A 13197-nucleotide genomic window follows, 5' to 3' on the forward strand; every position below is an offset into this window, starting at 1 on the left:
TTTTGTTACTTTTTTTTTATTTTAGTAATTGTCAAATTTTTGAATTTTTTTAGTGTTTGTCACTTTTTTCAGTCGTTTTTTTTTTTTGAAATTTCTATTACTTTTTTAGTGACAAATATCACTTCTTAATAAAAGTGATATTGTATATAATTTTTTAATAAGAAAGTTGATACTAAATTTTTAAAAGTAACATTGTGTCACTTTTTATTTTTATACAATATTTTTTATTTAAAAAAAAATTTCTTATGATTTTTCAAAAGACTCAGATTTTAAAGGTATTTTTGTAAGTTGTCCATGTTTAAAACTCATTTCAATCATACATCCACTCAATAAATAATTTTGTATATGGATGGACGTACCTATAATTATTGAGTGATGCTACAAATACATCAAAAATGTAAATAATGGTGTCCATCTCTTCACATGGAGGAGAATTCACTTCCAATAAAATATAATTTGTCCTAAGCGAGCCCTATTCTATGTGAGGGGTAAATACCATTATAAACATCGCATTATGTACAAGTAGTATATTCCATAATTATTTTCAACTTTTACGAACATTTTCTGAAAAAATAGCAAAAAATAATATTTCATAAATACTATATTCCCTTGTGTATATAAATGATATATACATACTTGTTTTAAGCCCATTTTTCAGTTAACCATGAATTTTGGAATATTAAATTGACAGAGAATGTATGGTTAAAAAATAAGAAAAATTTTGAATTTGCATGTAATATTATTTTATTGAAAATATATGTGATTAAAAAAAGAGAAAAATATATTTTGAAAATAATGGGAATTAAACAAGAACACAAATTCTTTTTCAAAAAAAATTATAATAATAGAGGAATAGGAACCAAAAGCAAAAGAGATCGTCGACAGCAGGGTTCGAACCTGCGCGGGCGAAGCCCAACAGATTTCAAGTCTGTCTCTTTAACCACTCGGACATATCGACTTGCCCAGAAATTTAAGTTAAATTATCATTTTCATGAAGCTACTGAGGATTCAGTAGCATTTACACCCTTGCTTCCTGCCCGCGAAGCTGCAAATTTATCGTCGCAGGAAATTGCCGGCCCTTCAGATGTTAAGGGGCCCCTTTCATAAAAAAGAAGAAGCCCAAATACAAAACCCTCAAATCCCTAATAAAGAAAAAATAAAAATTCAGCAGATGAACAGCCAGCCAGTCCGTCAAGAACGTGAGAGAAAATTGAAAGTACAATCGTGAATACCAATCGGCGATTCGGTAATCCCTAAAGACTACCTGCAAATGTTCTGGCTAGAAATCCGATTACCCAACCAACCAAGTACTTTCCTCTTCGAATTGTCTTCCTGTTGAAGTGTTGTGTTGAGGTAATCTTGCAGACTGCAGATTAATTACTCTTACTCTAGAATTTGATTTTATTTCGGGTATTGATATTTGGTAATCTGTTTATAGAAATAATTGATAGGAAAATTTGTTCAATTTATCTTTGTATATCCATATCCTGTGGCTTGTGGGTGAGACTCAATAGAAAGTGCAGTTGTAGTTTTGCAGGAAAGACCGAAAGAACTGAGATTGTTTGCACCAATATCCATGAATTGATAGAATTCCAATTGCACTTATTAGAATAATGCCTAATCCCATATGCTATAACATGTATTTGAGCTACAGTTTAATAATCGAACCTATAACCAGGAAATGTGAAAAGAATTGATTAAGCTAAATTTAGCATTTCTAATGCCCATTTAATGATTACTCAGTCTCAGTTCTTAAATATATAATTTCATTATAGTCTAAATGATGATCCCCCATGATTAAAAGTATGTGCATTTATCAAAGGAAAGCACTTGTTTCATAAATCTCTGACTGATTTTCCAAGTTTCATGTATATGTTTTCCTATGGAAAAATGAAATATCATAATTTTCTTGATAAAGAAAATAATATTTGTACCGCAACTAGTTGAACAATCACTGGATTGATGATGATAGTTTGAAGAATATTTTAAGATCAATTATTTCATATATATAGTGGATCAGGTTCTATCATCACTTCAGAATAGATTTGAGTGATTTCAAAAATATGATGATATTTTTGGATTTTTAATTGATTGAAAAGACTTAAATGTATTGATGATGATTGTTTGAAGTGTTCTTGCATTAACCTTGAAAATTACTTGAAGCATAATATGATTTCTGATATTGATGGGGTAGAATTTATTTTCTGAGCTGAAAGCTTTAAGGGCAGCGATATCTGCAAAAAATGTTGAATTGTTGTTTTGCAAATGCTTATATTGCTTATAGAGTATTATTAACTATTCCTGTCAAAATAGCCTCTGTTGAGAGAAGTTTTTCAAAGTTGAAATTGATTAAGTCTTATCTTTGATCAACCATGTCACAAGAGCGATTAGATGGATTAGTTATGATTTCTACTGAAAGAAATATGTTGGAAAAACTTGACTTTAGTAGTTTGATTACTGATTTTACATCTCAAAATGTGAGAAGGTCAAATCTTATGCTAGCCTGATGTCACGGACTTGCTAATTTCCTTCAAGAACCGTGCGGCCTTAGTGTCTTCAACTTCCGCCCCTGCGGTTATTACACTAAGTCAGCCTCCCGATTGGCGTTGATGTCTTAGAAAGGCACAAAGTAGAACGCTTTGAGAAAGGGACAATGAAGGAACACAAGAACTTACAAAGAAGGCTTTGTATTAAATAAGGATACTCTTTACAATTTCACTCTCTTGATGCCTTCAAATAAATCCTACCAAACTATTTATAGTAGTAGTCTCCTCAAATGGATGGCTAGGATCTTTTCTATCCAATGGTCTAGATTACACATCTAGAATTATCTATACAAATATCTACATTAAAATATCTATGGACCAGACTAGGATGATCTAGAATAATCCACTAAGTGAGGAGCTTGTAGGCTTCTAGAATGTCCCACCATATTCTAGCAATCTTCATGCACTTGTGGGAGTCTAGAATATTCCGGTTAGCCCCAAGTCGTCAACATTTTAAATTTCTCGATCTTCTTGTGCCAAAATCGAGCGAGTCGTGACACTGATCTCTCGGGTTGTGAGAGAAGTTTTATTTTACTGCTCTATTTTTTGAATTGTACAAAGCTTTCTTTTTAATATATAAGTGTTAATTATTTAAATATTTAAATATTATTACACTTCTAAAATAAAATATTATGTTAGAAGGACTCGGAATAATTAATTGGCTAGGGCTTCTAAGTTTTCGTGGCCGGCTCTGCAAGAAAATATACAGTAAGAAGTCACACTCACGGAGAGAAGAAGCATGTTGTATTTGGTAGGATTAGGGTTAGCGGATGAGAAAGACATTACATTGAGAGGGCTTGAAACAGTCAAAAAATGCAGCAAAGTGTATATGGAGGCCTACACTTCTCTTCTCTCCTTTGGTCTCTCTTCCACTGGCAAATCCGCATTGGTGGGTCATTTTTTATCTTTTTCATTTTTTTGGTTCGAGTGCAAGTTCATAAAGTTTAAATCATTATTTTTATGTTTTTGCAGGAAAATCTTTATGGGAAATCAATTATAGTTGCAGATAGAGAAATGGTAGAGGAGAAGGCAGATGATATACTTTCAGAAGCTCAGTCTTCTGATGTGGCCTTCTTAGTCGTCGGGGATTCATTTGGGTAATTTTGATTTCTGTCAATTTATTTTTTGTGGAAATTCCCAATTTTTTTTTCAGTATGTTTAATCCCATTTATTGATCTTTTCAATTGAATTCCAAATTCCTTGTTTCTGTTGAGGCTTGATGTGGAATTTGGGGTTGATAGGAGAAAATCGTGTTATTGCAGTTGATTGCTTTGTAGGCGGAGTGATTTGGGTGGGGGTTATGTAAACTTGTTAGTGCGAGTAAAACCTTTATTTGGTTCTGTATAATGGGTAAATCTATTTTAGATTTTCACCAAAGAAACATCTATTTTGTCAAAAAAATAAAAAAAATGCATATTTTGCTATGAGATTTTCCATTGCTTGGGAACAAGCGTGTAAAGTAAGGGTTGTGTTTGTATGAAAGCACATATGAATTTGTGATTGTAAAAATTGAAACTGTAATCTTTACTCACTGCCTATGTTGGCTTGTGCTTACTGTTTTATGACCAATAAAGAGCAACAACCCACACTGATCTTGTTGTGCGAGCGAAGAAGTTGGGGGTGGATGTTAAGGTGGTACACAATGCGTCAGTGATGAATGCAATTGGAGTTTGCGGGCTGCAGCTTTATCGGTATGGGGAGACAATTTCAATACCTTTCTTCACAGAGACCTGGAGGCCTGATAGTTTTTACGAGAAGATTAGAAGAAATAGAACACTCGGATTGCACACTCTTTGCTTGTTAGGTAGAGTCAACATTTTTATTCTTATACTCTTGGATTTGATATGTGGTGGTTAAGTTTGAAATGTCTGTATTTTGTGAAACTTACTGCACATTCTGATATTTTCAGATATACGAGTGAAGGAACCCTCACTAGAATCCTTGTGCAGGTTAGTGACGAGGCAAATATGTCCCATCATTATAGAACTCAACCTTGTTTTATTTTCCACCACTCCATTTTTCTCCTGCACATATATTCAATCACTTGGACCAGTGTTCACATGTCTGTTCCTCGTGATATGTCAGAGGGAAAAGAGAGTATGAGCCCCCAAGGTATATGACAATAAACACTGCAATTGAACAGCTCTTAGAGATTGAGCAAAACCGTGGAGAATCAGGTATTTTCATGAGTTCTCGCCATTTTATGTAATTCCCACGAAGTTATAATAAGAGTTGCACATTAAAAATAAAAAGAATCACTTCATGCTATGAGTGGAAACCACTAACAACAATCATTATAAACTTGAGCTGATCATTGCATGCTATTCGAATTGCAGCATATAGTGAGGACACTACCTGTGTTGGTTTGGCTCGAGTAGGCAGTGAAGATCAGATGATAGTTGCAGGTTCAATGAAGCAACTTTTGACAATAGATTTTGGACCACCTTTGCATTGCCTCGTCATAGTAGGCGACGTTCACCCGGTAGAAAAAGAAATGCTGGAATTTTATACTTTTGGCAAAAGTTCAAACCAAATTTCTTAATTTTTATTGGCTGCATTAGTGCTATAGCATAATCAATTGTTGTACACTATTTCTTTCTTTATGATCTCACCAAATACAAATACAAGTTTTGAGTTTGTGGATTATTGGAAAAATCTTCACCGAAGAGTGGAGATGAAGACAAGCATTTTCCCTTTGATATTATGTGATCTCACAAGAGATGTTATTTATTAGATAAAACTTCCCTGACCCATAATATTTTCGATTATTTGATTTTATGCAAGAAATCTTGTGTGTACAGGAATCTTTCGGCCTGTGTGGTTATATAAAGCATTGAATAAAATAAAAAATAAAAAAATCTATCTACCATAGGATAATAGAGATTGGATGTTGCATCTCTTGGAATTCTAGTAGGGGTCATATCGTTTTTATATACCTACAGCACTTTTATGTCATGTTCTTGCATCCTTGGTATTTGTCACATTGGTGTCTAGTTGAGTACCTTCTGGGAAAGCTAGTTTCTGCAAAATTTAGTGTCATGCTGCTATGTTGGCTTTTATGTACAGTTTGTTTTTTTCTTTAGTTTGGTCGAGTGTCATGATGCATTGACTCGACATGAGCTACGGTGACTAGATTTTGTGATGAGTTGATGCCTTTTAACATGACAACTCCTTGTGGGTGACATAACAGAAATATGAGTTCTATACCTTATTGTGCTTATTGTATCTCGGAGTTAATTGCCTTGAGACATTTGTGAACGTTTGTCTTGCTTAATCATGTTGATGGGATTCAATACGGACAACCTATATGTAGATGCTTAAATTTTTTGGCGAATAAGTAATCTATCCTAATACTAATGCTTTTATGTTTTGTCGTCTCAGTTGACAGTCATCAGCTGTGTGCAAGGTGCTATTCCTCATTCCGTTGTTTTCTAATCCATCTTTTTCCTATTTTCTCTCTACCTTGTTACCTTTGTTATTGCTTTCAAATACCTACCATCATTGTTTCTGTGACATGCAGAAGAGTGGGCTTGTTTCGGATAATTTATTTATATAGTTCTGCTGGTCTTTTAGTTATTTATTTTTTCTATTTCATATTCATTACTTGGGAACTTTTTCTTTTTTCGATTCCTTGCTCTGAGAGGAAGTGATCAGGCAATGACAGAAATGATGTCCCTTGGTTTTTATGCTGCTTGTTGGATTCAAATGACTGTTGAAGCAAAGTATACTCTCTTTGGTATCTTCTTTTCGAAGATTTTATTTCAAACATCGCATTTTTCATGTGAGGTTTCAATAGATGGCCTCGTGTTTAACATCACTGTAATTGGTTTGTCATGCTTACGACGTTATCAATCCCACCGCAAGTGATGGAATCGATTTTTTCCTGAAGTTGTGTTTGAGCCTGGATCAAAAGAAGTAAATTTGTGTTTAGTATGAAATATTTTCGTTTATTTCTATGTTGATATGCCATTTTTCATGTTTGTAACCAGGTTTGCAGTTACATCGACTCCTTGTGCTCTTCTAGCAAAACGAAAGTTTCACTTCGTTACCTCTTATGAATTCGTTAGGAAAATTGCATTTGTTTGTCTCAGTTAATGATGTGGAAGTGGAACTATGAACTTCTAAGTCATTTTACATGTGACTTGTCAATCATTTGATTCAACGCAACACTTTTAATAAATATGTGATGGCGTTGATTCCCCAAATTATATGCTAGAATTTTTTAAGGATTTTATCAAGTTTCAAACTCCCAACTTGAGACTGTTCCAAAACTAAGAGACTAGAACTCTGAAATATATCTAGTTTATATCTAAAATTATTGTAATTAATTCTCGTTTAATTTTAACCATTGATCACAATATCAATAAGTTTAATACAAATGAGCTAGCATCTCCAAGAAATTCTCTACTTTTAAAAATCATATTTTACAATTTAGAGAGCATTTCATAAATTTAGAGAGTAAAAATTTTAAATATTCCAACAAGCTTTTTATGTCGGACACTTAGTTTTATTACTCCTAAGAAATACTTATTATTTTTCCTTACCTTTTATTTTCACCAGCTTCTTTCTAAATTATTGTATTATTATTATTTTTTATTGAAAATTGAAATACTTTAAATGTATTTATAATAGAGAGTATGTTTGGCTCTTTAGATATATGCAATAACATGCCACATTCGGAAAAAAGGAAAAATCAAAATAAAAAGACACGAGACCTAAAAGCCACAAGCAGCGGTCATCAGGGTTGGTCCTGTGATCATGGAGGCTCGAGGTGAACTCCATAAATTGGGCCTCCAAAATCAACGTAAATCAAAATCCAACGGTATACTATACAATCAATTGCTAACTTAAAATTTAACGTAAAAGACATTTACAAAACATCTCAATTATGGGAGGATTCTTTTACGTTAATTAGTGGGTTTTACCAGAAAAAAATGAAAAAAGAAAATTTTTGGGCCCCCTTGAAGAGCTGGGCTTGAGGCAGCGGCCTGTTGAGCCTATGCTCAGGCCCGGCTCTGGCGGTCATTATAATCTAAGTTCACAAGTGTAGTTCAATGGAGTAAAGAAACATCCACAATTACTTGACATGGTACTACCCAATAAGACCAAGCAGTACAGTCAAAGATAATTCTCGATGTAATAATCTTGAAAACCATTCTAACTAATAGGAGATTGAACTGGTACAGAGAAATCCAAGGCCTTTTATACACAGCAATTTGAAAACGGAGCTTTCTGCATGGCTACATGAGCAACAGAAACTAGGACATGATAAAATAGGTGCTTACTGCAATTCAAAAGTAATTCTTATGTACGCGAAGATTTTGACAATCTATAAGAGACAAGATGTAACATCCTGATGTACTATATCATGCGATCCCCCAAACATATTGTCCCTTCCGACGGTCATTGGTTGAAAAGATTTTGTACATTTGCCACCTAAAACAAAAACTTGTCCCCTACTGAAGATCTTCACCGCCAGTATTCTTAGATCTAGAATGCATTTCTTAATGGGGTATAATTGCCAAACTTTTTCTGCACTTTTCCTTGCAACCATGTCAGCCGAATATAGTTGCTCTTGAGAGAAAGGAAAGTCTCCCTGAAACTAGGATTCTCAAAGAGGTCCAAGGCAGGATAGTACAGGCCATCTTCGATGCCTTCTATTTCATCCAAGGCTTTTATGCAGTTAGTAATTGTGAACTTTTTATCAACCTGAGGCATTGTAACTGTTCGCAGCCTTGAGGAAGCAATCATCTCGTTAATGGCTTTTGCCATTCCATCACTTAATTCTCGATTCCAGTTGTTTTGCACAGATACAGAGACCAAGTCTGAAGGACGCTTTCTCTTTTTATCTGCCGTGTTCGTGTTTTGTGGCGAAGATTCATTCCCATGAACATTTTTTGATGAAGATGGAGTTTTAGGAAGTGGGTTCCCACCTTCTAGACCAGGTGGATCAGTCCCACTGGACTTGCCGAGTTCTTCGTAGTGGCTTGATTGAGCATATTTGCCATCCACTCCCGAATCAGCAAATATTGTGCATAGTTGCTCATAAATAGGACACTCCTTGGTCTTTATTAGTTCGGTCTTTGACTGTGCCTGTATGCATAAATTGAATATGATAATATTAAGCAGCTTAGCACATATGCACATACATATACAAGCATGTTTCTGTATGTACATAGGAGAGTGACAGGGAAGAGAGATACCCCGAAATCTTCCCATAAATCAAACGCTATGTAGCCAGGATCCTGGATTGCATCATTTTGGTTAATGGCAGATTGCACATTGTGATAACGTGTCCTAAGAACGTCTAGATGTTTCCTCAACTGATTGTTATTGAAATTGAGATTGGTCTGTCTGTTAAATTCCTCACGGATCTGGTTCCATGTTTTCTTGTCAAAAACATTGTTTGTCCTGTTCCCTATCCGAATCTGCTCAACCACAATGTCAGCAAAAACCTTATCAAGGGCTGCAGTCCATCTCGTCCTCAAACGCTCTTGCTTTGGGTGGTGGTCATTAGCTTCGTTGTCCATCTGCATTTCCTAGAAAAACATTTCAAATAATCAATATCATGACATTCAACAAAGCATAAAAATTCCTTGAAGAAGAGACAGTCTTTATAGCTGGTAAATACAAAAGAAAAACTTACCTTGGGTTGATTTTCACCCAAGTATTGGCACATACGATTAAACTGCTGGTTCTGCTCTTCTGCAAGCGTGTGCCACATCACGCTATCACAGTGACCAAAATTTCCAACCGATCATAATTTAGTTAAGAATAAAGTTAAATATATCTGCTTTACTCATCAAGAGATTATATCAACAATTGACAATGAGAAGAAAATGGTATACTAATTAACAAGTACCAGAATTTTTGCATCCAACAAATAAAATACATCTCAAGATATAAATATAAAAAATAAAAAATCAGTTTTTTCGAATTGCATTTTACAACTTTCAAGCAATCATTAGCCGGAAGTGATCACACATTGCATTTTACAGCTGTTCTAAGAACCAAATATGAATAATTTACCAGAACCTCGTAGCAAAACACAATCCTAACCTCAAAACGGTACCAAAAGATGAGATAATGTGAATTAGTCAAAATTTACAATTTTATTATACAACGGTCCACACGAATTCTCATGATTTCACTTAACAACACATATTGCTCTGGTCACCATGTCAAGAATACGAGTTCTCAGTCATCAAACTTCCATTCCATTTTAAACCCAAAATTACAATCCAGAATTTTTAAACGCTTAATTAACAGTAATAAATCACGCATAAGACTGAAAATTAAACATCTAGCCGCAGCAATCAATTAAAAAACAAAAGCATTAAAATAAACTTACCAAACAAATAAAAAAATTTAAATTAGTTATAAATATAATAGGCAAAAAACTTACCCGATCGGAAAATCGATCCGGAAGTCCCCGAGAAATGAAAATTCCGTGCAACGGCGACTAAGCGACAGGAATTGATTTTGTGATTTAGGTTAAGTTGTAGCGAGTTACAATTTATGGAGAAAAAGCAAAAAAATCAAAAGAGTAAATGCTTAGTAAATAAATTAGATTTTCTTAAAATTATTAAAATGAAAGTTTTAGTTTATTGGGCTTAAATGGACTGTAAATGTATAGGGCCGACCCAACTCAAAAGAGTAGGATCCGGTTTCAAATTCACTTTGACAGGAAAGACGTGCCATCTTCCTCCATAATTGCTATGTCCATGCACCCAATATCACAGCCACAAAAAATGAACCGACGAGGAAGAAAGAAGAAACATCGTCGTCCCAGAAATTGTCGGTGCTCTCTTCTGTCCAATTTCAAACAACTGCATTTTTTCAGACCCCTTGAACTCCATTAAATAATTCATTTTTGCCTCCAAATTCTTCATTTTTCTCATTTCCTGGTGTACTTTTGAAAATATTCCCTCAATCTAAACCCTGTAGTTTCCCACGCATTTAAGTAACCACATTCTAATTTTATCCAATATCCCTCGGAAAATCCTAAAATTCATTGCATGTTAAGACATTTTCCATTTTTACCAATTTCTAGAAAAGTTTTTAAGGAAAATGGGGAAGAAATCGCGGTGCAAAGGATGCTGGGGGTGGTGTCTGGTGCTGATTGTGTTAGCAACAATCGCATTTGGGATTTTCATTTCTGTAAAATTGAAAAATCGAAAGTCCGATTCAGATGTTCCGGGGCCACCCGGTTCCATATCGAAGAAATATGCTAATGCTCTTAAAATTGCAATGCAATTTTTTGATGTACAAAAATGTAAAATCCCTCCTCTTTTATAATTAATATTTAAAAAAAAAAATTGTCATCTTTTTAGATCTTTATATTATTCATTATGATGTTTGTTCATTTCTTATGCATGGAAAATACTTGATTGATTGATACGTTAGCTACATATACGTTTTCATTTGAGTTTCGGTGGCTACGTTAAAACATTCTGGTTGAAATGAGAAATTATAACTGGGATTGAATTCATTAATAATGTTAAAGAAGAGATTTATCTCATATTTGGTTTAGATAAAAATTAGATTTTTAGTATATTTTGATAAAAGTTGATGGAATGTGTGGGTAAAAAGTTGTGTGTCATATGAAATATATGGTTAAAATTAAGTTTTGACTCTAACTTAGATTTTAATCAGATTTTTTAACTGAACCAAACAGGGGCTTAATATGGATGTTAAGGATTTAGTTGTTGTAGACCTTTCGATAAATCAAGCAATGAATCGAACTAAAAAGAGAAAAATGATCCATGTATCTGACCAGAAAATTTATTTGGATCTAAGACTTAGTTTGTTATTCTTGATCTTGGATGGAGCTTTTTGTTGATGGTGGAATTGGCTGCTGAATGTTGCAGCTGGAAAATTGGTGGACAATAAAATATCTTGGAGGGGGGATTCGGCATTGATAGACGGAAGTGAAGCAAAATTGGATCTTTCAAAAGGCATGTACGATGCAGGAGATCATATGAAATTTGGATTCCCGTTGGCTTACACTGCAACCGTTTTGTCATGGAGCATCCTCGAGTATGGGGATCAAATGAAGGCAGTGAATCAATTGGAACAGGCTCAGGACTCTCTCAAGTGGATCACTGATTATCTCATAAATGCTCATGCTTCTGAAAATGTTCTTTACATTCAGGTTGTCCAATCTTGTTGCATTCTTGATGTTATTACATTAAATTTATCTAATGTGCTCCTGTTCTCGAAAAATTTCAGGAAAGGATATGTTCATGTCTCTGTACATGAAATCTCTGCTTGGAAATATATCCTCAGGGGCCTTAATGTGTTCTGCACCACTTTGCATTGAAACTTAATCTTTATAAGCACATTTGAGTTTAACTGATGCAGATATCTCTAAATTGTGTTGTTTCACCATTGCAAATTTTGGCAGGTGGGCAGTCCTAAAGCAGACCATAGTTGTTGGGACAGGCCCGAGGACATGACCGGGCCAAGGCCTCTCACACAGGTGAACACTTCCACCCCAGGAACTGAGGTTGCTGCTGAAACTGCAGCAGCTATGGCATCAGCATCCCTCGTGTTCAAGTCTATTGACTCGGCATATTCGAGTTTGCTGCTGAACCATGCCACACAATTATTTACTTTTGCTGACAAGCATAGAAAATCTTATAGCATTAGTATTCCTGAAGTGAAAACGTATTACAATTCAACGGGATTCGGAGATGAGCTCTTGTGGGCAGCCAGTTGGCTATACCATGCAACAGGAAACCAATCATATATCAATTATGTCACAGGGGAAAATGGCGAAGAGTTCGCTAATTGGGGAAGTCCAACATGGTTTAGCTGGGATAACAAATTGGCTGGAACTCAGGTATGGATATATTTGGAATTAATTGAGAATAAGTGGTCTAGGGAGTGAGCCCCGACTAGTGCTCTCGTCACTAGAATGGCCGCAATCCTTTCCCCCTTTTTACATATCAAAAGTCTCAAGTTGATATGTTGCTTCCTTTTCAACTTGGTGATGAATTTAATTTGAAAAATGGTTAAAGAAATTGATTACCATTAGTCCATTAGATCAATTAGAACAACTCAGCCTTAAGGCTGAAGATTTTTCTGGAATCGTGTAAAGTATACGGCTCGTTCACTGAGGGAGTAACTAAGTGCTTTTCTTCAGGTCCTGCTGTCTAGGGTTAGCTTTTTTGGGCCGAAAGACGTATCAAACTTCGACATCCTGCAAACGTATAGAAAATCGGCTGAAGCTGTCATGTGTGGGCTCCTACCGGAATCTTCAACGGCCACATCCAGCAGAACAGATAGTAAGCTTCTTTCTGATCGTTTTGACTTAAATTCTTGTTTTGGGTCATTTATTGTCTTCAACTACAATTCATCCCATAAAAGTTGACTTTCATTGTGCATATTTGTAAGTTTTAGTCTCATAAAATCGATATGTAAATCACTTATGGGCGATTTCAGTAGAAGTTTTACTCACATTCAGTTTGTTAATGCAGATGGTTTGATATGGGTAAGTGAATGGAATGCTTTGCAGCAGCCTGTGGCATCTTCATTTTTAGCTGTCCTTTACAGTGACTACATGGTCACATCTCGGACTACAAAGCTATCCTGTAATGGAGATACCTTTACACCCTCAGATCTTCGGAAATTTGCCATATCACAAGTA

At 35.0% G+C, this 13197-nt stretch overlaps 3 protein-coding genes and 1 non-coding gene across 4 annotated transcripts in view; 2 read left to right on the forward strand and 2 right to left on the reverse strand.

The window, feature by feature from the left end:
• Positions 1 to 876: 876 nt before the first annotated feature.
• On the reverse strand, positions 877 to 958 carry TRNAS-UGA. The gene has a single exon. It is a non-coding gene; the product is annotated as a tRNA-Ser (tRNA).
• Positions 959 to 3197: 2239 nt separating this feature from the next.
• On the forward strand, positions 3198 to 6146 carry LOC111378944 (probable diphthine methyl ester synthase). Its single transcript, XM_023002242.1, has 6 exons — positions 3198 to 3435; positions 3519 to 3643; positions 4121 to 4350; positions 4456 to 4495; positions 4632 to 4723; positions 4883 to 6146. Exons 1-6 carry the CDS (start codon positions 3286 to 3288, stop codon positions 5086 to 5088), a joined length of 843 nt encoding a protein of 280 aa, XP_022858010.1. The 5' UTR covers positions 3198 to 3285; the 3' UTR covers positions 5089 to 6146.
• Positions 6147 to 7659: 1513 nt separating this feature from the next.
• Positions 7660 to 10034, reverse strand: LOC111378945 (L10-interacting MYB domain-containing protein-like). Its single transcript, XM_023002243.1, has 4 exons — positions 9952 to 10034; positions 9193 to 9274; positions 8750 to 9085; positions 7660 to 8639 (listed from the first exon to the last, which is right to left on the reverse strand). The coding sequence occupies exons 2-4, from the start codon at positions 9268 to 9270 to the stop codon at positions 8037 to 8039; spliced, it is 1017 nt and encodes a 338-aa protein (XP_022858011.1). The 5' UTR covers positions 9271 to 9274; positions 9952 to 10034; the 3' UTR covers positions 7660 to 8036.
• Positions 10035 to 10309: 275 nt separating this feature from the next.
• LOC111378938 (endoglucanase 10-like) overlaps positions 10310 to 13197 on the forward strand; it is a 6514-nt gene continuing 3626 nt past the window's right edge. Inside the window, exons 1-5 of the mRNA XM_023002230.1 lie at positions 10310 to 10821; positions 11417 to 11700; positions 11953 to 12390; positions 12694 to 12835; positions 13028 to 13194. Of these exons, the coding sequence (XP_022857998.1) occupies positions 10617 to 10821; positions 11417 to 11700; positions 11953 to 12390; positions 12694 to 12835; positions 13028 to 13194 (1236 nt within the window). The 5' untranslated portion in view covers positions 10310 to 10616. The remainder of the gene's footprint in view (positions 10822 to 11416; positions 11701 to 11952; positions 12391 to 12693; positions 12836 to 13027; positions 13195 to 13197) is intronic.

This window comes from Olea europaea, unplaced genomic scaffold, assembly GCF_002742605.1.
Source record: "Olea europaea var. sylvestris unplaced genomic scaffold, O_europaea_v1 scaffold1904, whole genome shotgun sequence".
Classification (NCBI taxonomy): Eukaryota; Viridiplantae; Streptophyta; class Magnoliopsida; order Lamiales; family Oleaceae; genus Olea; species Olea europaea.